Raw genomic sequence first — 21,336 nt, forward strand, 5'->3', positions numbered from 1 at the left:
TATGTTGCTTCGTAATTGTCCCGTTATTGCTGTGCTTCAGTGCAGCACCGGAGCGTGATCCCATGTACTGCAGCAGCACCTTTCAAAGCTAACAGGCTCAGTACCCTATCGCTGTGCGCGAAGGCGCTAGTGTTGTAAATCAGTGGATGCGCAGTGTTTTCTCTGCGAATATTTTATTGCGCCGTGCTGGCACCAAAAGTAGCAGTTCGATGCACCATAATGTCACAGATATTCCCGAAACTATTTTATTGGCGATCATTTCAATGGAAGTAGTTCTCGTGACGGAGAGCCTAGTGTATGTATTGTTTCATATTGCTATTTTCTATTCTAGTATATAAAGAACACAAAAAAGACAAACATCGTAGTATAAAATTCGCAAATCAGCTAAGAAATGAGTTCATTTCTGTGAAGTATTTCAGGACGCTGTATTCCAGATTATTTGAGAAGTGAAATACGTGAGTTCCGTAAAATGCAGCCTTTAGTGTCATCTTTAAAAACCAGTTTTTCGAGCGTATATCTTACATCGGCACGTAGAACACACTTTTGAAGGTATCAAGCCTTGATATTAAATATCCAACTTTCAAATATCATTCCCAGCTGCTTGAACCTGAGTAATTTTGAGTAACCTAGGTTAATGCGGGTTTTGGAGCGATTATTCTGACATAAATATTTCGCGCAGTTTGCCAACAAGTGTTTTAGTTTTTGTAGCTTTCTATAATAATCCCAAAATGTGCCAAAGAAAGAAAATTTCCACTAAGGAAAAACGTCTAACAATCAGCTGTATGCGTGAATAATCGATCGCCGGTTTCTATCGCGTCTACGAAGCTACCATATCTTAGTGGCGGAATCTGCGTTCATAGAACAGGAAGTTAAGCGACAACTTTATTTTCTACACTATGACAAAGGTACAAATCTCCAAAACCACATTTGAGCTAACAACGTCGCTATGTCTGCACCCTCGCACCTCAGATCTCTGCGCGTGTAATGGAGCTTTCTCGAAAATCCCAAAAGGCCTGCGCTCAAAGTCCTGCACGCAAAGTCTTGCCTCCACCCCCCTTCCCCCTTTGTTTTTCAGCATCTAGTACGTGGCAATGAAGAGAGCGAGAAGGAATCTCAGTGGAGGCCACAGCGAGTGCTTACCCTCACGTTGTATCCTCCAAAATCGCCTCTGTCGTGTGCTAAGACCAATTGTACATAGCGTTCCCAGCATCCTTTTCGGCGCCTCGGGCGGCGCTGCACGCTCTGAAAAATATCTATTAGAGAGTTTTAGTATACCTTATAGGAGCAGACGCAAGCGCTGTGGGTTTGCGTTAGCTTTGCGTGCTCCACGCTGTGCATGCGCGACGTCGCGATGCGCCATTCCAAGACCGCAGTTTCGGCTCCCGGGCACGCGCACTGTGGAGCACACAACGCTAACGCAAACTCACAGTGCTTGCGTTCGCTCTACGCAATACTGAAACTCACTACTCAGTAGCCTTACAGGATGTCTGGATGGCTAATACTGGCGTTGTAGGCACGTGTACGCAAATAACGCCGCGCTGCCTTGCACAATGAGATGTGCAAGTTCAGCGCGGCGTAACCTACGGTCGGAGTTTGCAATCCATTGCTCCTTTCATTTTGATTCCGACAGCCCTTTTCTTTAGCTATGCATAATTAGATAATCATGTCTGGTAAGTTAATTTGTAGCGGCGCGTATGTGGACTCACATTTCATTTTGTTTTCGTATTTTTAAATCCCGTAGCCTTTCACGCTTCTTTTCTTTTCGTCCATTTTGGTAGACGCGCGCTGGCGAACGTAGCGAGTCTCCCCGTAATCCTCCCGTCCCAGTTTTCCCCCTCTCGAGCCGAAAATATAGTTCTCGATCAAAGAACCCGGCATCAATATGCCTAATTACTGCAATGCAAAGCCGCCAAACAGATTAGATGGACCAATCTGCGATGCAAGGCTCCTATTTTGCGCAATGAGTGTAGTGGTGATCGCCGTTTGCGTTGTATGTTATAGCTTCAAAATAGCTAGTCTGGTGACCCAGCAAGAAATAATCAATGTAATATCGATGCGCTCGTAAAAAGAACAAATAAAAAATATCTATTCAGACAATCGTTACCCTTCAGTTTTTCTTTCTTTCCTAGCCACTTTCATAATGTAAGCTAATGGCCACCGGACACTACGACACTTTGACACTTCGCTGACATGTTGTGGCACCTCCACACGCTAGCGCTTTTTTTTTTTTCTTTTGCTGAATGTCCAGTGTCGCCTTTGCGCAATTCTTGACTGTGGCGTCTCCTGATCGCGACTCCTACTTCGAGAGGTCAGAACGCCGACAATGCAGGACAGTAGTAACTCTGACACTCCTGCCTCGGCTCTTAACCAAGCTTAGGGGCACCAGCGTTAAAGGGCCCCTAAGCAATAGGGGGACACGAGCGCAGCGTTGCTGGAGCTGTCGGCTTATAGTATAGGGTGATCAATACGCAGCGTGACATGCTTGCTTTTCTCGTTTGCAGCGCCAGTACGGGTAACCATCAAAATGCATCAAACGGAAAACACGAAATAAAGTAATATATTGGCGCTCAACAAGCATTTTGTGTTGCTTGTGTCGCGAATATTGTGGAAGTAATAAAACATCAACTTTTTTCTTTACACATTATTAAATCTTCTGATGCTTGATGTCAAGATTACATCAATGCAATTCTAGACAAATTCATATATATTTACGCGCTTAACATGTTTGAATAAGTGGAATTTGTGAAAAGGCTTTTGTGCAAAAGAAAAACGACTAACAGTCTGCCTCTTCACAAAAGATGTTTTTCTATATCTCCCTTACAGCTCGCACTGTGGTCGACTTATCGCGATTTCGCAAGGCACAAAAAGATGACGCCAACGTTACGATGACCGCCACGGTTTTGTAAAGAGTGGTTATGTTTTCGAAAGCGATCATTAGCACACCGTCCAGTCTGTCAGACGCAGTTTCTGCCACATGTCAGTAGGGTCCGGTACAATCTCGCACGAACGGTCACGCGTGCTGGTTTTGGGACCGGCTATAGACCTTTCAAAAAAAAAAACAGTTTATGACCGGTGCCATTCTGAGTGTTCGTGCGTATGGCGCGTGAAGCGACGAACACGCACGTGCTGAGCTGTGAAGATCGCAGGCTGGACTGTGATTTTGTAAACATTGGAAAGGTCTATAGCCAAGCCTATTGTTTTTGAGCTTTCGAGTCAGTTGCGAGTGTGCGCTTATGCGTGTCCTATGTGTTCTTTTTTTGTGTCTTCGTTCAGAGTAAATTGGTGTGTGTATGTTTATAAAGCCTAAACTTAGTCTGCCTCAACGGGCGACTTTTCCCTCAGCTGTAGATGAGAAATTTAGCCAGTGCAGTACAACCGCTAGCCTGGGGTCTTTATCCTGCATTACGCACACGACCGCACGCCGGTACGATGCTCATCCAGATCGAAACGGGCAGAGGTGGGGAATGAACCCAGGAGCCCTGGGTTCTGCAGTGCGATCTTTCGCTCCACGTGCTCCGAGCTGGAGTCCGCTAGCCCACTCGGCCACCGATTCCCCAGTGTCTTCGGGCTTATGCAAGATTGAGGCTACACAAGCCACTAGAATTCGCGCGGCGCTGTGGCGTCAAATGTTACCGCGTCCATGCAGGCTTAAGTATGGCCGGAATCAGAAGACGATCTAGAAAACTAGGCGGGATCATCGTTCATACCTTGCGATTTAAGCGCGGTAAGGCAAAGGCGAAAGCTTGCTGCACCATTCATTGCCGATGAACGTGCCTAATAGTGCAGCCACTATGACGGATTTTGTTCTGAAGCGAGCGATGCAGGGCGCCGCCATATTTGTTTGCCTTAGGGGTCGCGAGAACTCTGTGTTAGGGTGTCAGGGGGCAACGCTAACCCAAGGCATGGCTTGGTTTCGGCGCATGCAGAGTAGCGAGCCCCTATTTTTGAGGGTCCCCCTAACGTTGGGGAACACTCTTAAGGCCCGTTCACACTTTGCGACCGAGTAAAACCTAGAGAGACGAGACCGGTTTTTAAGCCTCTGGCGATCTAGTAGGACCAGCTCCGCTGCATCGCATCCGGTCCTAAGAAGTCGCAAAAGGCTTAAAACCGGTCTGGTCTCTCTCGGTCTTACTCGGTCGCAAGAGTGGGAACGGCGGTTTATAAAACTCTAAATATGTGCAGTGCGTCTTGAGCTGCGCGGTGTTTAATTAGGAGCGTTTCTGGGCTCGTCGTGCGTATACGTAGAACGAGCGTCGTACGTACAATATGTGCGATGGTTACGTGGTCGTTTTCACTATGGGTCATCTAGTGACGTGACGTCACGGTCTCACGTCATGGTATTATTGTAACGTCATGTGACGCAGTGTCACATGACGTCACAACGCTACGTGAAGTCACGTCACATGACAGTGTCAGGTCACAACATGACGTCATTGATGCCTCAACGTGATACCGAAACGTCACGTTATCTGACGTCACGGGACAAGGTAATGTGTAGATATTACGTGACGTCACAGTGTCACGTTGTGAAGTCAGTGACGTCGTGTGACGTTGTCACGTGGGTATTGTTACTAGGCAGCGCCATGCTGATGGCGTCGAGTGACCACCATCTCATTTATAATGTCACGTGACCACCGTTTGCTCAATTTCACGTTTCGTATATGTATATATATATATTTGCTAAATACGTTTCGTATATGTATATATATATTTGCTCAATCTGGCGTTCGAGCGTCTCGCCTGTAACTCTAGAGGAAAAATCTGAATTGGTATAATCGTACACCCATGAAATTTCTCCGCTAAATTTAGTGCTCCGAGCGCACACCAGCTCGGAGCACGTGGAGCGAAAGCTCTCGCTGCAGAAGCCAGGGATCCTGGGTTCAATCCCCACCCCTGCCCTTTTCGATCTGGATGAGCATCGTACCGGCGTGCGGTCGTGTATCACTACTGCGTGGTGCACGTTAAAGCCCCCGGGCTAGCGGTTGTACTGCACTGGCTAAATTTCTCGTCCACAGCTGGGAGACTCGTCGCCCGTTGAGGCAGACCAAGTTCTAGGCTGTATAAACACACACAAAACCTTTTTTTTTTTAATTTAATAGGCAAATTAAGTGTGCCACTTTTGCGTCACACTTCCGTTACACTTTTTGGAGAAATTTTATTTATGAAACCTTAGCCATATACACAACCCATGAAAAATGCAGCCTGACAAAACCGTCGTACGTATACACGTTTGCAAGTCCGGCTTCAGGGCCCCGCCATTTTGCCCGGCTGGTGTGCATTTGGACGCGTCATAATCCGATTACGAAGCCTTGCTAAGGCGTCGTAATCAGATTATGGCCACGCCCAAGCGAGCAAGATGGCGGCGCCCTGAAGCCGAACTTGCAAACGTGTTATCGTACGACGGTTGCGTGGTGTACGCAACTATTGGTCACGGGGTTACGGAATTTGTGACGTAATAATGTGGTTGGTGCCACAACGGGTTACGCGTTCACGAGACATTACGATGTCACATGATGTTATATAGCGCTGAATTTAGTTTGATGTAAGCTCGTTAAATTTAGGGGTCGAACTACTTTTTGACGTTCTTGCGTTAGCGGGAAGACCAAAACCGCATTTTACGTTCAAGCTTTCGAATTTATTCAGCAGTACGCCCAATCATTTAGCGAAAGTGTAAACCATCCGGAAATTGTAATGATGCTGAATGGGCAATACAGTTATTCCCAGTTTATGATGACCAGCCTCCTTTGATTTATGAGGCTAAAGTTCTGCCATAAATGTTTACCAGTGGAATAAATTATGGGCGTGCGTGCTATTAGGTGCATGGTGAAGTTGATGCTCGACGCTAAGCTTTGAGACAATTCTTTTTCTAGTGCTGCGGTATACGTTTTTATTGACGCATGAACATTTTCAAAAAGCATCTGAGCTCACGTAAATTATGGTTATTTTGAAAGAATCATTCAAAATCGACTAGCGGAGCAACAATTAAAAAAAAAAAGGAGGGTGACTGAAAACCGTTATCACGCGTATTTTACCCGCATTTCAAATCAGAAAAATGATAACAACAAATGATTTTGACATATTCGCCGCATCCTGAGCACTCACATAATACGATCGTAACCCATATAACATGTTTAAAGGGATGCTGAACCGAAATCTGGATTCCCCAAAACACGCGGCAAAAGCGTGCAACGGGATGCTACAAACACCAAAACATCACTCATACAGCGATATCTAGATCGGATGACCGTATTTTATTAAAAAAAAGAGGCGCATTTGGCAGGAATGTTGACGTCATGTTTCTCCGAGAAGGAGAGGGAACAGCCTCGCGTCTTCTCCGCCTCGCGGCCTTGGGGAGCTAAGCGAAGAGAGGATGCAACTAGGTATCTTGACGGTCACGCGCCTCGTCGGCCTGGTTCAATCTCGACTTCTTTTTCCAAAAATACGGCCGTTTATTCGAGATATCGCCTTACTAGTAGTGTTGTAGGGATTGTAGCGTCCCGCCTACATTTCCAGCATTGTTTTCTTGAAATCCAAATTTCGGTTCACCATCTCTTTAATGTAATTTAGCAGATCGGTAAATCGAGTAACGTTCTGTAAAACAATTCACTCTCTACAAAACATCGCAGCTACTCGGGATTCTGGTTCCTTTTCTGCAAATAACACCGATCTAGAAGCTTCCTCTAAACAATAACGCGTTCTCTTACAACTTGTGAGGTCCTTCAGAACTGTCAAGTGCCAAACATAGCTTTCAGAAGCAGCGATATGCGCTACCTTAGCTTATTTCTATCAAAACAAGTTTTCGATTCGGACAGACTCGGAGCATAATCGGTACCCAAGCCAAAGTTTTGATTGCGCTTAGCAATCAAAACGCATAGCGATCAATGTAGTGCCCGTCGTTTGCCCACCAGGAACTCAAACTGCAGCCCCTTCCGGCTTCGAGACTCCTAAAGGTAATCTCAGATGCTGCTTCAAGTTTCACGATCAACTACACATATCTGCAGTGCAACCGTCAGTTCGTCGTTCAACCTTGAACGAGTCTTGCACTCGAGGATTCCGCTTCTATGGAAATCTCCCACGTATTATACAAACGCAACGGTTGGATATGGCGAATAAAACGCGTTAGTTCATCTAAAAAGGTTCAGAGCAGATTTTTTTTTTTTTAGTAAAGAAGTGCATACAAAAAAAAAAAAAAAAAAAAAAAAAAAAAACTAGTATTACGACGAAAACAGCCACCGAAAAACGTCGCCGTGTTTGTCTTTTCTTTTTTTTTTGCTAGATTTACGTACGAGTAGAGGGCACTCACGAGCCTATGTGCGTGTTTCTGTTCTAGCGTTTAACTGTGGGCGCGATTCGCTGTTCTATAGACGTTTGCAAGCGACCTCCGGCCGCCGCCACCTTGCTCTTGGTGTGTGTAAATAGATCGTTTGATAGTCAAGCATGGATGAATGGATGGATGGATGCTAACGGCTGTACCTTTCATAACGGGCGGTAGCTTGCGTCACTTTGCCCAGGCGTACCCACGGTTTCCAGACTGGAGCCGAAACAAAGCGATTTCCATCCACGGTGGCCAGACTAACTTTTGAAGCGCGGCTGTTTGCAAACGTTCATACATACAAGATAGACTTTTCGTGTGCGTATTTGAGACGTTTCCTGATATCTGAGAGTAGCTAGTCTCACTGACAACTTAGGAAACACAAGGCGTGGCGTGTCACGACTTTCTTATTATGGCTTCACAGCCAATGAGATTGCGACATTAAACGATACTAAACACGAAAGACCAATGACGAAGCGTGAACATCATATGCCACGTCCTGCGATTCTAAAGCTCTCGGTGACTCTACTCTTGTACTTTAGCGGTGCCTGTCACTAGCTATGCGTAGGATTCGCTATCAAGTTTGGCCACGGTATGCCCGGCCCACGACCGTAACTTCTGGTTTCTATAATGTCCTCGCAAATGCAATAGAAACATTCTGGCGGCGGCCTAACAATGCACGCTGCGTATTCTACCAACTACTCTCAGAGTGTGAGCTGACGACTCTGCGGCTGAGAGATTCCGCTCCTTCTCTCCAAAAGCAGCGACCATCGCACTTTGTATGGCCAAAACGTCCGAATAGATCCTTTACGAAAATGGGCGCCGTCTATAATAACCGCCGCGTCATTAGGAGATATGTGAAATTCGCAGCGCCATCTACTAGCCGCGAAAAGAACCAGATCCGCCATCTTGGTTAGGTCAAGAAAAGCGGCCGGACGAGTTGGTGGTGCTGGCGTGTACTTCGCCATTTTCAAGCAACGTGGTATCACCGACAGCAATGGGAACAACGTATGCGTCACAAAGGCATCATTCATAAATACCATTAGAGTGATAAGGACAAGATTGCGAGGTCCTTGAGCCGTTAGCGCGAGGAAACCATCGTCGGTTTTTCCTCTTTTACTTTGACACATAAAATCCTATCGCCGAAACTAGGCATGTTTTGAGAAGGACGCTTTGGGGAAAAAAAAATGGGTGGTGACACTTGGATTTCTTGTTCGAAGGTAACGCGAAAAAGCGCCGATATCATGTTCGCACGAACAGTCTCGCGATGTGTACACTTAGCCGCGTGATAAAAAGGATGCAATCTGTCGCTAATGCAGTGTATTGAAGGAAAGAACACAGCTGATTTCAACCTACAGGAGTAATGTACCTCGGGGACTGCAACCTTGCAAGACGTAACTGTGATGACGCCAGTCTGTTGACTTCCTTCTCTAACGCGACGCATTCGCGACGAGTGCCTTATATCGCGGCGATGTTCTGATAGTGAAGAACTCCATGACTTGTAAGCTTCTTTCTTACCCATCTGCGGCTGTAAGTAACCCTCGAAGGTACTGCTCCATCCCACAGCAACTCACAGCAAAGTGGGAGCCGGTATGGAGCATTCGCTTCCAGGGCCTCGAAACTCGTCAAACACAAAGTTGGGGCTAAAGTTGACGGAGCGCATCGACTGGCCAATCACGACGTTGACTTTGCGCTTGTTTCGACGATGTCTAATCGGCGCGCTCCGCGAACTTTCTGCTCCAACTTTGTGTCTGGCAAGTTTAGGGCCCTGGGGCCCTAAACTCGTCAAACACAAAGTTGGGGCCCAACATGCACTTCCCAACATGCACTGGGCGCGAGTGCTGCGTCAGCGTTAGGTTTCTGTTTTTTCTCCAATCTTTGTTTTGGCACGCGTTTGGCTTCAGGTTTGGGTCCAATGGTCAGCTGGGAGCTGGAAGCGACGAAGAAATTATGGCGACCTCCAATGTTAATTGATGTGTTTTTGAAAACAAAACATAGATGGGTGGTTTCATCTCAAATCGGGCAGGCTAAAAGGGTCTAATTTTTAATATCGACGATAAATATGTATGTTTTTGGGGCATTTCTCAAATGAACGAGAGCGCATAAGGCATGTTCCCCGGAATTTTTGTTATCGAGTTACGAAGCGTAGAAGCCGGAGTGGCAGAAACGAGAATTTTTGCCCACCGTCGCAGGTCGCGCGTTTGACATCCTCTGCTGGCGCTAGTGTCTTTCCCACACCCTTTTTAACGTTTTGCCCTCATTTAATAAGTACCATAAAGATACCTTGATGTATTGAAATACCTTTATAAATTTGATTGTTTTCTAAAAAAAAAAAAAAAAAAAGTCAGACTCGTCATTCAGGTCGAGTTTGGGTCAACTTTGACAGGTCATTACTTTGTCTGTACTTAAGATAAATTTTCTTTCTTTGGCTCTATAGAAAGCCCAAAGCAAGCCCAATATAGATGTAATAATGTCATTATGATTTGTAGACTAGTCGCTCCGCTACCTTCACGCAAAATGTTGTAAGAAATAACAAATGTTTTAACTTAGAAATCGATTTTTTCAAAAACCCCATTTTTGCACATTTTCTTGTTTTAAAATTCTTTTAGATATATTAGTTGACTACAAGAAAAAAAAAACAATCTAGAAATATAATATTTTGGTTGTATGTCCTCTATTTGAGCCGCAATCGCGTGAAATGTGTGCTCATTTGATTAAAATACAGCAAACTTACCGAATTGTGCGCCTCTACGATTTCGAAAATATGCTTTCATTTTTGTTTACGTTTTCGAAACAAAACGTAAAGTAGGCGAACTTGTGATATTCATTGTAATTTGAAACTTGAAGTAGGAGAGAAACCACATAAGCACACTACAAAACAATTAGTAACAAGTATATGCAAACCAAAAGGCAACGCAACAAGTAAAAACAAAATGGTTTCTATATAGAACGGTTCAAAGTAAACGAGGGTGACTACTCATTATACAGCTTATTACGATTGAATGATAAATGCTCCCACCATTCAAATCTGTACATAAATTTTCTGGAATATCTTTGGGTTTCAAAAGTGGACAAAAAATACATTCCCCACTTCATCAGACGCGCCCAGCGAAGAGCCATATGGCTCGAGAAAGTACATGTGAAGTCAACGTGCCGTCATCTTGCACTCCGATTTTGCTGCAAACTGGAGTGTACTGATCCATCGCGCGGCGCAAGGACATCACTGGAAGAGCAAGTTGGTTTCCATATTTACCTGCGTGGCTACAGATTGAGCGACGACATCGTCCATGGCTTGTCCCATGCGCTCTTTGCGCTTAATGTCGTCGAAGGGCGGCTGGAGGAACTATTGCCTATTTTCACGCAACTCGTTTATACTTCAGACAGTGCTCCGAGCCACTTTGAAAACAGGCACCAGGTGTGCGAATTAAAAAAAAAAAAAAAAGAAAGAATGCCGTCGCTAAGTGGATATTCTCCGCCTTAGGGCACGGGAAAAGCTCGTGTGATGGAGCGGGCGGCGTGCTCAAGCACCAGGCATCCATGTATGACTTGATAACTACAGAATTGTACTTTTGTAACGAACGCGCAAAGCTTCGTTGAGGCACTCAGACCGAAAGTTAAAGGAATTGTTCGACTCTCAATTGCCAAAGAGAAGCTCACGCGTTTTCGGGAGCTCAAGGAAAAAGAGTGGGAGAAGGTAAACCCACGAAGAGACATCCGATCCTCACACGTGTGGAGGAAGACACTGGAGGAAGGCGCCTCGAACGTTGCCCTAGAAAAGATCTGCGAAAGCACAAAGTAGCTGCATACACGTGTCAAGGCATGCACGTACCGGTTTGTCTCTCGAAATTGAGAAAATCATCAGTACTGCAACTCTGAAATGCGTGGCTCCTACGAGTGAAAACTGCGTCACAGTAACGTCGAACTAGTAAAAAAAAAAAAAAAGTACTGACTTCGGAAAATGTGTTATCGGTGTTTTTGTGCTTTTTACTGGTTTTGCGCGCGCGTTTCTACATTACTGAGGTGCACGAACTGTGGAGTCGACCGTCGGCGATCAGCAAGAAGTGAGGATAACAAAACCCGGCGCATATTTTCCGAAGATTTATGTACAAGATTTGAATAATGTGAGAATGTATGATTCGATCGGGGGTAATAGGCTGGGTAACGACTAGCCACCCTCGTTTACTTTGAACCATCCTATATACTAACAATTTTTGGCACGTTGAGCTGCCTTTTGATTTGTATATACTTGTTACTCATTGTTTTGTAGTGTGCTTATGCGGTTTCTCTCTTATTTCAAGTTTTAAATTACAGTGAATATCACAAGTTCGCCTACTTTACGTTCCTTTTTAAAAAAGTAAACAAAAATAAAAACATATTTTCGAAATCGTGAGGCGCTAAATGCCGGTTTGAGGTTTGTTTGTGTAAGTTTGGGATCGACTTTCCCAAAACCCCCATTTTTGTAATTTTTTTAATTTTTTTTAAATTTTTTAGATATAATAGTTGACTGCAAGAAAAAAAAAACAATCTAGAAATGTAATATTTTGGTTGTATCTCCTCTGTTTGCGCCTCAATCGCGTGAAATGTATGCTCATTTTGGTCAAATGACCACTCACTTCACGCGATTGCGGCTCAAATAAAGGACATACAACCAAAATATTACATTTCTAGATTGTTTTTTCTTATCGTCGACTATTATATCTGAAAGAATTTAAAAATGAAAATTCACAAAAATGGGGGTTTTGAGAAAATCGATCTCAAACTTTCAACAGTTGTTATTTTTCACAACGTGTACGTGAAGGTAGCGGAGCGGCTACTCAGCAGATCATAATGATATTATTAATCTATATATACTGGCCATGCTTAGATTTTTCTGTAGAGCTAAAGAAAAAAAAATGTACAGTCGGGGACAAAAGTCCCCAGGACGCGCGAGCTGCGACGAAAACGCATTGCTCTGCAATCTGCCGGCGGGTCGCCTGGTTTCGAGATCCCACAAAAGCACATGCGCGTCCTACTGTGCCTGCAAACATGTGTGTTTTCCCGCTCTTTTGCGGCGCGGCGCCTAAATCGGAATCAGGCGCGTGGTACCACCTCGGAGATAGCGCTTACTGACATGACACCTATAAAGCAAGAAGTCACGGCAGCTCAACTGAGCGATGAACTCAACTGGTTAGAAAGCAAGGTGCGCTGACACGGCGAAATGCGGCGCAATGCCGCAGGCGGCATCTCCAGTTTCGGAATGTGTAACAGACGCTCATCAGCCGCAAGTGCTACCTCCGACGGGGCACCACGCACCCGATTCCGAGTTAGGCGCCCCGCCGCAGAAGAGCGGGAAAACACACATGTTTGCTGGCGGACGCGCATGTGCTTTTGTGTGACCTCGAAACCAGGCGACCCGCCGGCAGATGGCAGAGCAATGCGTTTCACTAGCAGCTCGCGCGTCCTGGGGACTTTTGTCACCGATTGCACCTTAAGTACAGACAAAGTAATGACCTGTCAAACATGACCCAAAATCGTCCAGAGTGACGAGTTTGACATTTTTCTTAGAAACCAATATAATTTCTAAAAATATTTGAATACATCAAGGTATATTTATAGTACCTATTAAATGAGGGGGAAAAGTTAAAGGATTTAGGAAAAACACTAGCGCCAGCAGAGGGTGTCAAACACACGACCTGCGACGCTGGGCAAAAACACTCGCTCCTGCCACTGCGGCTTCTACGCTTCGTAACTCGAGAACAAAAAATTCTGGGGAACATGCGGTTTGCGCCCTCCTTCATTTGAGAAATGCCCCCAAAACATATATTTTTTCCCTCAAAATTAAAATATAGACCCTTTTAGGGGGGGGGGGGGGGGGGGGAGGGCCTGTCCGATTTTAGTTGAAATCATCCATTTAAACACATATACCGGGTGTTTCTGCGAAAACTTTTAAAAATCCTAAAAATTAAACCGTCAAAAAAAATAAAAAAAACTTTCTTCGGGAACAAACTACCAGCCACGGCGGACGTTGGGAATTGCCAAGAACATAGTAATTAGCCAACTAATTAATTAAAATGTGTTAATTAACTTTTTAATTAGTGGAAATAGACATATGATTCTAGTTACAAAGTTGCTGAGCGTTATCGAAAACCACCAAATCAGTCATTTTCAAAAAGACCTTCGGCGCGTGAGAAGCGTAGTATTGTACTAAAGTAGAGTACTCGTGGAGCAGGTACAAAGCTGGGGCTAGATAAGAGACGGAAAAATCGCGCGGACGCCTTATCGCAACCGGTAGCTTTGTACCTGCTCAAAGAGCGGTAGCTTTAGTGCACTACTACGCTTCTCACGCGCTCAAAGTCTTTCTGAAAACGACTGATTTAGTGGTTTTCAATAACGCTCAGCAACTTTCTAATTGGAACCATATGTCTATTTACCCTAATTAAAAAGTTACTTAACAAATTTTAATTAATTAGCTGGTTAATTAGTATGTTTTTGGCAATCCCTGACGTCCGCCGTGGCTGGTAGTTTGTTCCCGAAGACAGTTTCTTCTTTTTTCAAACGCCCTAATTTTTAGGATTTCTGAAAGTCTTCGCAAAAACACCCGGTATATATAAACGAGCATCTGCAGATGAATGAACCGTACTTAATCCAATGAATCAAAGAATCAAAGTTTCAGGAACCCGCCGAAATCCAGATATTATACTCCGCGACAACTTTTCTTGGCAATGCAGTGGAAGGTACAGGCCCGCGTCCCCTCTCCCATTTTGAGTGTACGCAGGCTCTCCTCCTCCCCCATTTCCGGGGAGAGGAGGAGGGCCCGCGCACACTCAAAATGGGAGAGGGGACGCGGGCCTGTACCTTCCACTGCATTGCCAAGAAAAGTTGTCGCGGAGTATAATAATAATAATAATAATAATAATAATGTTTATGTTTATTCTTATTTTCAGTGACCCACCAACAGCTTGACGCCTCCTTAGTGGTGCACTTATTCCTTCGGAAATACAACGCTAAACAGGATAAAAGCGAAACGTTAGGAAAGAACAATAGCCTCAACACACTGTCGAAATTTACGCTTTTCATCAAATATATCAAGGCTAGCATTCGCACAAATCTGTTCTAAATGGTTATAAGTCAATTGTAGGCGTGTTATGGGTGCAGCATGATAAAAGTCTATAGGATAAAACAAAGTATGAAGTCTACAAGACTGACGAGGAACGTGCAAATAGATGTGGCCGAGTAGCTCTGGGGAGTCAATTATACCATTTACAATCTTATACAAGTATGTCAGTTCACGAATTGTTCTCCTGTTGTGCAACGAGTCTAGCTTCACGAGTTCACAAATCCTCTCATAACTATAGAAATAATTCGGTTGAAAATAACGATCAAACAAAACACGAACAAACCTACGTTGAACACTCTCAATTAAACCTGAATTTGTCACTCCAATACAGTTCCAGACAACTGAGGCATATTCAACACGACTACGCACCAGTGAAGAGAACAAACGTAAAATACAAAGTGGTTTAGAAAAATCGCGTGTCACTCGTGTAATGGCTCCCAGCAGTCGAAAGGAAGCATTCGTAATTGTGGTCACGTGATGGTTGAAATTAATTGCAGGATCCATAAAAACGCCTAGATCACGAATGACCTCAACTCGAGTAATATTGGTGGAATCTAATACATAGGGAAAACTCAGAATTTCACGCTTCCTAGAAAAGGACATAACTTTCGTCTTTGACTCATTTAAGAGTAGGTCATTTGAAAAACACCACGCCGAAATAGAATCTATATCGCGCTGAAGACATTTACAATCGTCAACCGTTTTAACCGCTGTAAACAACTTAATATCATCAGCAAATAACAAAAACCGCGTGTGTTTGATGCAGGAAGTTAGATCATTTACAAAAACCAAAAACAGCAGAGGACCGAGGTTACTGCCTTGAGGAACCCCAGAAGTAGATAAAAAAGGAGCAGATAATAATAATAATCACAATAATAATCATCTTTTATTTCTTGAGTGCCCCAGAACAGCCGTGAGGTTTTATGTGGTGGCAAATACACAGAAGAAAAAGAAGAGCGACTCATTGAGACATCGTCCTAAGCATGATGCAGAAGCATATCAAGATCACGCTTGAAAGAAGCAGTCACAAAAAATATCTAAACATGGGGCCCTAAACTCGTCAAACACAAAGTTAGAGCAGAAAGTTCGCGGAGCGCGCCTATTGGACGCCGGCAAAAAAAGTGCGAAGTCATCGTCGTGATAGGCCAATCGGTGCGCTTCCTCAACTTCGGTCGCAACTTTGTGTTTGACGAGTTTAGAGGCCCTGGTGACTCTACACTCTAAAAAATGTTTGTGCGTCTACTTTCACGCACAACACTCAGAGAGCCAATCAGCGCAACTTACGGAGGCAGCTCAGCGAATGACAATGCCGAAACATAAGTTCAGACCAAACAACGCAGTCTGAGTTTTGACATTAAGCAATGCAAAACGTCACGCTTGCATTGCTTAATGTCACAACTCAGTCTGCGTTTTTTCGTCTAAACATATGTTTTGGCATCGTCATTCGCTGAGCTGCCTCCGTAAGTTGCGGTGATTGGCTCTCCGAGTGTTGTGCGGGAAAGCAGACGCACGGGCTTTTTTTAGAGTGTACGTCGTTCACTGATTTGCAAGCGAATTAACCGGGACAGTGTGTTCTTCGACAGATATAAAACAGAGTGTTTGTGTTCTTCGAGGACAGATAGAATACAGTGTGTTTTCTACAGACGCGAGGAGGCGAGTGAAAACGGACAGAGCTTAAAAAGTCAGCATCACATTGACCGTCGATCACTTTGTGCACAAATAAAATATCACGCGAGAGTCTGCACGTCAATAAATTTTGTAAGCTTAAAGTCTTAAGAATATATTTGTAATTATAATAACACCTTCTATTAAAATGCCTGTCATACGCAATGCGAACAAAACGTTTTTGTACGGATTCAATTCGTGACGCATCAGAGGCCGCCAGAGAGTTCCATGGTGGCTGAGAGGGCTAGCGTACACCAGACGGAGCATGTGGAGCGAAAGCTCACGCTGCAGAACTTAGGAGTTCTGAGTTCAAACCCCACCCATGCTTGTTTCGATCTGGATGAGCATCGTACCGGCGTGCGGCCGTGTATCACTACTGCGTGGTGCACGTTAAAGACCCCAGGCCTGCGGTTGCACTGCACTGGCTAAATTGTTGATCTACAGCTGGGAGACAAGTCGCCCGTTGAGGCAGACTAAGTTCTAGGCTGTATAAACGTACACACCCCGAATTTTTTATTTTTTTTTTTGTTCCGAGTTAACGCGCTGGTTTATGAATTCATATTTGGCGGGTGCGAATGCCGGCCCAGGTGCCCACAACCTGATGGAGGCCGTTCGAGATTTCGGTTGCACGTCAAAATATCTCCCTTTGGTCGAAATGAACCCGCGGAATTTTCGCTGGGGCGTGCCAGATGATCTTCGTTGGTTTGGGTTTTAAAACACAAAGATCTAAATATTTTCTTCGCTTTACCTTAGTTCAGAGCGCAGCCAACGCTGCGGAAGAACGAGCAACAACGAAGCTGCTCGGAAGAACTTGACACGAAAGCTCTTGGAAGTCTACAAGTGGCAGTCGATGTTTTCTTGGGACACTTAACGTTTTCAGCCACCAAGCAGCTGTCCTTTAGTCAAACTTCTGCTACAACTTACCATTATGAGGCTCCCAGGACTAGAAAGATACAAAAGCTGGCACGTCGTCGAGAGTAGGAGGTTTCTACCAATAATAAGGTGCTTCCAGAGAGCGTGTATATCGCGAGTGCCATGTACGCTCAACCTAGCAACCACCCCAAGTGTACAAAAAAGGTGGCGAGAGGTGGTGCTGGGGACCATGGGACGGAAGGTGCGTACACCCGTTGCTTAGCGATATTTCAGTCCCTGCGCCGTGAGCCTGATTCATCCATCCATCATTTCATTCATAGCGATGCCCTCTGGTTAATGCTGGGGGGACAGCATGTAACTAATTATAAGTTACAAAAGTTTTGGAGAAGAAACAACAACACACAAGAGCTCCCTGCCCAATGAGGAGTTGTAAATGACGGTCACCCTTTTTAAAACACTTGCCACCGTGAAATTCCCCTATTCATCGTCTTTGGCTGACTCATTATTCGATGTCCTGGTTCTTTGCAAACAGTAACAACCAGTCAAAAGGCTAGTTGATCATTACAGGGAGGGTTAATGCGCATTATACTTTTATTGGCCCTACGCTTGATATTGTTAAAGTGACCAACGCGCCCGGGAATAATTAAACGTCACTTTAGCTAGGGGGGACAGCATTTGAAATATGACGCAAATAATCCCTGGAGAAGGGGAACAAGAGGGACAAAGGACAAACACAAATCTCCAAACACAGCTAGGTGACTGGTGCGTGACCGAAAAAATCCGCCTGGTCCGGGTATCGAACCCGGGACCTCTCCAGGAGAGGTCCCGGGTTCCATACCCGGACCAGGCGGATTTTTTCGGTCACGCACCAGTCACCTAGCTGTGTTTGGAGATTTGTGTTTGTCCTTTGTCCCTCTTGTTCCCCTTCTCCAGGGATTATGTGCGTCATTCTTGTCCAGCTCGCTTGCACCTTTGCATTTAATTGCATTATAATTTGAAACATAATGGATTTAGAACAGCTTGAACGCATTGTATTCATTTACATATTAGGGAATGCATTTTTAGTTATAGTTAAACACTAAAAATTGTTACTTCAAATGCAACTGCAATTACAGACAAGTTTGGAACCTCTTCAATGCGACATGACTATTGCCACAGTTCGATAGCAAAAAACTTAGGCGGAAAAAGAAGCACGGAACCCACAATCGGTATAAATGGTTGGATTTGTGTTTGGGGTTGTTTTGATTCTTTTTTTGCTACAAATTGCTCCGAGGTTGTTGACTCAAAGCCGCCTTTATTTCATGGCTTTTTGAACACCACGCCGTGATACGCATGACATGAGAGATCTGTTCGCGCAAGCAGCACAGGACCTATTCTCATTACTTGCTGCAATCTATGCGCCGCAATATGGTGAGAGCGAAGCATTCTTTAACTTATGGGGATCACTTTCCGTCGACGAAATTCTGAAGTGCTTTCACCCTGTGAACAGCACACCATCATCACAATGCTGCAGATGTTTCCTGCAGTTAAGCGTGTTTTTTTATCTGCAATCAAATCCTAATTTTTGTTTATCCAGTGAAATGCATATTTTTTTCTTGATAGCCTCATTTTGTCCCTAAACACTGATTGCATTATAATACTAATAATACTTAATAGTAGCTTTATTTTTCCAACAAAAACATCGTTGTGTTCGAGCAACACAACGATATGTTGCTCGAAAAGCCTTTGTTGCTTAGGTCGCGCTAGAAGTTTTAAGAAACCTGTGCGAATTAGCTCCACAACAACATTGATAAAATGTATTCTTTCAGAACATGGTACCCGTCTATAGTATATCTAATAAAAGTTATTGCTACAACTGAGATTTCAATTTTATGCACTTTATCGTTTTGACATATAAATTAAAATTTTTATTTGGGAACGGGCTGTTCGCATTTTCACTCTCGGTTGAATTTGGATCACACATATATCAGCGGAACTTGGAACGAAATGTATTTTAAGACGTATTTGAAGATGGTAAAATGCCTCTCGTATATGTATTTCGTATTAATCGAGTTTTAAAACTGTAATTGCATTTTTAAGAGATACATTTTGTCGTAGTATTTTGTCTTTGTATTTCGATAAATTTGTGCAAGTATTTTTCCCATTCTTAATGTTCACAATCGCTGAGAAAAGCCAAATATTGAGCAGTTATGTAGCTCCAATTTGATACTTTAAAATGGGTGAATAGAGAAAGGAGAGTATCCTCAAGATGTTCAACTGTTCCGTTGATATGACATGGTTAATTCATGAACTATGAAAACGTGGACAAAGTATTACAACCAAACACTGAACAAGACGAAAAATACTTACTCTAATTTTCCTGACTAAAAAATTAATAAAAAAACAACAAAGCGGAGGCAAATGATCTCCACAATAGTCGAGTCATGTGCCTCGGTTTTGCTGAAAAAACGCTATAACGAAAATAAATCGCGCCTAAGTTATTCATGTACCCAGCGACAAACCCTATACGCTAATCGAAAACAGTCAAGGCACAAAACAATACATTTTGTATGTGCACCATTTTAAGTTGTGTCCACATCATGTAGGTTTTACCCAGAGCGTTGAGATCAATGTGCTACGGTACAACGAACCATCCACGGATCTTGACTATCGTTGGAAAAGGTCAAAGACAGTAAGTATAAAGCAACAATGTTTCTCTTTACGTGGAACAACCGTCCTGCGAAAGCTCCATTCAAGTGGGGCTTTGCGCGACGTCAGGCGTCACTCACCCGGCTTAAAGTCCCTCCAGGCCCCGACCAGCGGGGCGGCGAGCGCGAGGACGCTGGCCAACGTCCACGTGGAGGCCAAGCTCGGTTCCATCGCGTCCAACAGGTCGAGCGCTGCCTTCGGACGGACAAGCTCGACCGAACGCCGTCAATCGATGCCGCCTCCGGCGGGAAATTTGCGTCGCTGGTCGGCCGCTGCCTGGGCTCGCAGTAAACTCGACGCGCCACTTTGGGCCTCCGGAGTTTGAGCTCCCCACCGCAAGTGCGGGCGCAGGCGCGGACGAAGCACCCGCGCGCGCGCTCGCAGCGCTCGGGAGAGGAGGAGAGCGGAATGCGCTTCCACCGCGCCTTCGAGGCAACTCTCCCACTCGACAGCGCTGTTTGGCCAGGCAGCGGCGGCGCCGGCCGAGCACGCGCCCTCGTGCGCGAGTGGACATGCAAACAACGACCGCATCGGGACTCAGCCCCGGCGTGCAGCGAGTCGAGAGCGGACGCGTCCAGGAGAAAAAAAGTGCTGGTCAGCGAACGCCGCTTATCTGTGTGACGAAAGGAAATGGACCGCCTCATTGTCTCCGTGGCGCTCGGTGATTCAATGTTTGACTCTCGGTATGAGTCTTTCCTTCGAACCTGCCGAAGCAGGTGGTGGAACCCCTGGTTTTTCTAGAGTTCACGGAAGCCGTATAGCAGAGCCGTCATGCAACAACGTGAGTCAAAACGATCAGAAACTTATTTAGAGTTCCGTTTCAATAGAAAACCTCAGGAAGGCTCTACCAAAAATCACCATTCGCATAGATGGAAACCTTTGCAAAGCAACTTAACCGCCAAGGTCTCCAGAAGCAAACTACCATTTTCCATTTTCCTCTCATTATTATAAGAAAATGTTAATAAAAGCAAAATTAAAAATATATATATTGTTTAATTTTTTTATTATGCGTTTTCTTGCCTTCAACGTCAAATTATACGAATTCAATGTGTTTCTTTACACAATCAAATCTACATGTATTAATTCTTAGGGAGAACGTTGCGTAATGTATTTCGAAGGCTTTGGTTTCATTCAGAAGGGTTGCTGACATGGTTACGTGACTCTTGGCGACGGCGTCGCTGCCACTGGATCCTACTGGCCCATGTGATTAACGATGGCATCGACATACCTGGATCGAATTGGGACCACGGATTGAGGACGACTACTGCGCCAGCGGTCTATGATTGCAGGATTGCAATCAATACGTCGCCGAACGCTTGGAGCTAGGCTCGATTGTAGCCACTGCGGTTAGAAAAATCATTGATATCTAGGAATATCAGAAACACGAGCTCTGCACTCTTCTCTTTATCTCCGCGCGTTATCAAGACAGAACCAAAACTATCATCCACATCGCCGGCACAAAGGACACAGACGCACGTCCCCGAGGTCTAAGAATGGGAGACTCATGATGTCATGCATCAGACATGCATGAGGCAACAAGTTAACCGCCGTCGCCGCTAGGTTATACAAATTTGTGTGTGTGTGCGTGTGTGTGTGTGTGTGTGTGTGTGTTTGTGTTTATACCCATCGTGTGCATGTGTGAAGCGCTGATTGGTGAACCCAAAAAGGACAGTCGGTGACGGAAGAAAAGTGATACAAGAGG

The 21,336-nt window shown here is 44.7% G+C and overlaps 1 protein-coding gene across 4 annotated transcripts in view; it reads right to left on the reverse strand.

The window, feature by feature from the left end:
* Positions 1-20,927, reverse strand: part of LOC8032154 (hemicentin-2) — a 132,151-nt gene extending 111,224 nt beyond the window's left edge. The window contains exons 1-2 of one of the 4 annotated variants that reach the window (XM_040209130.2): positions 20,863-20,927; positions 1,141-1,240 (exon numbers count right to left, since the gene is read on the reverse strand). In XM_040209130.2, coding sequence (XP_040065064.1) covers positions 1,141-1,210 — 70 coding nt within the window. In that variant the 5' untranslated portion in view covers positions 1,211-1,240; positions 20,863-20,927. Of the gene's footprint in view, positions 1-1,140; positions 1,243-19,714; positions 20,162-20,862 lie in introns of those variants that run through there. The other 3 variants (XM_040209127.1, XM_040209128.1, XM_040209129.2) reach the window with 3 other exon arrangements.
* Between the last annotated feature and the right edge of the window lie 409 nt (positions 20,928-21,336).

This window comes from Ixodes scapularis, unplaced genomic scaffold (assembly GCF_016920785.2).
Source record: "Ixodes scapularis isolate PalLabHiFi unplaced genomic scaffold, ASM1692078v2 PGA_scaffold9__187_contigs__length_104089568, whole genome shotgun sequence".
Lineage (NCBI taxonomy): Eukaryota > Metazoa > Arthropoda > Arachnida > Ixodida > Ixodidae > Ixodes > Ixodes scapularis.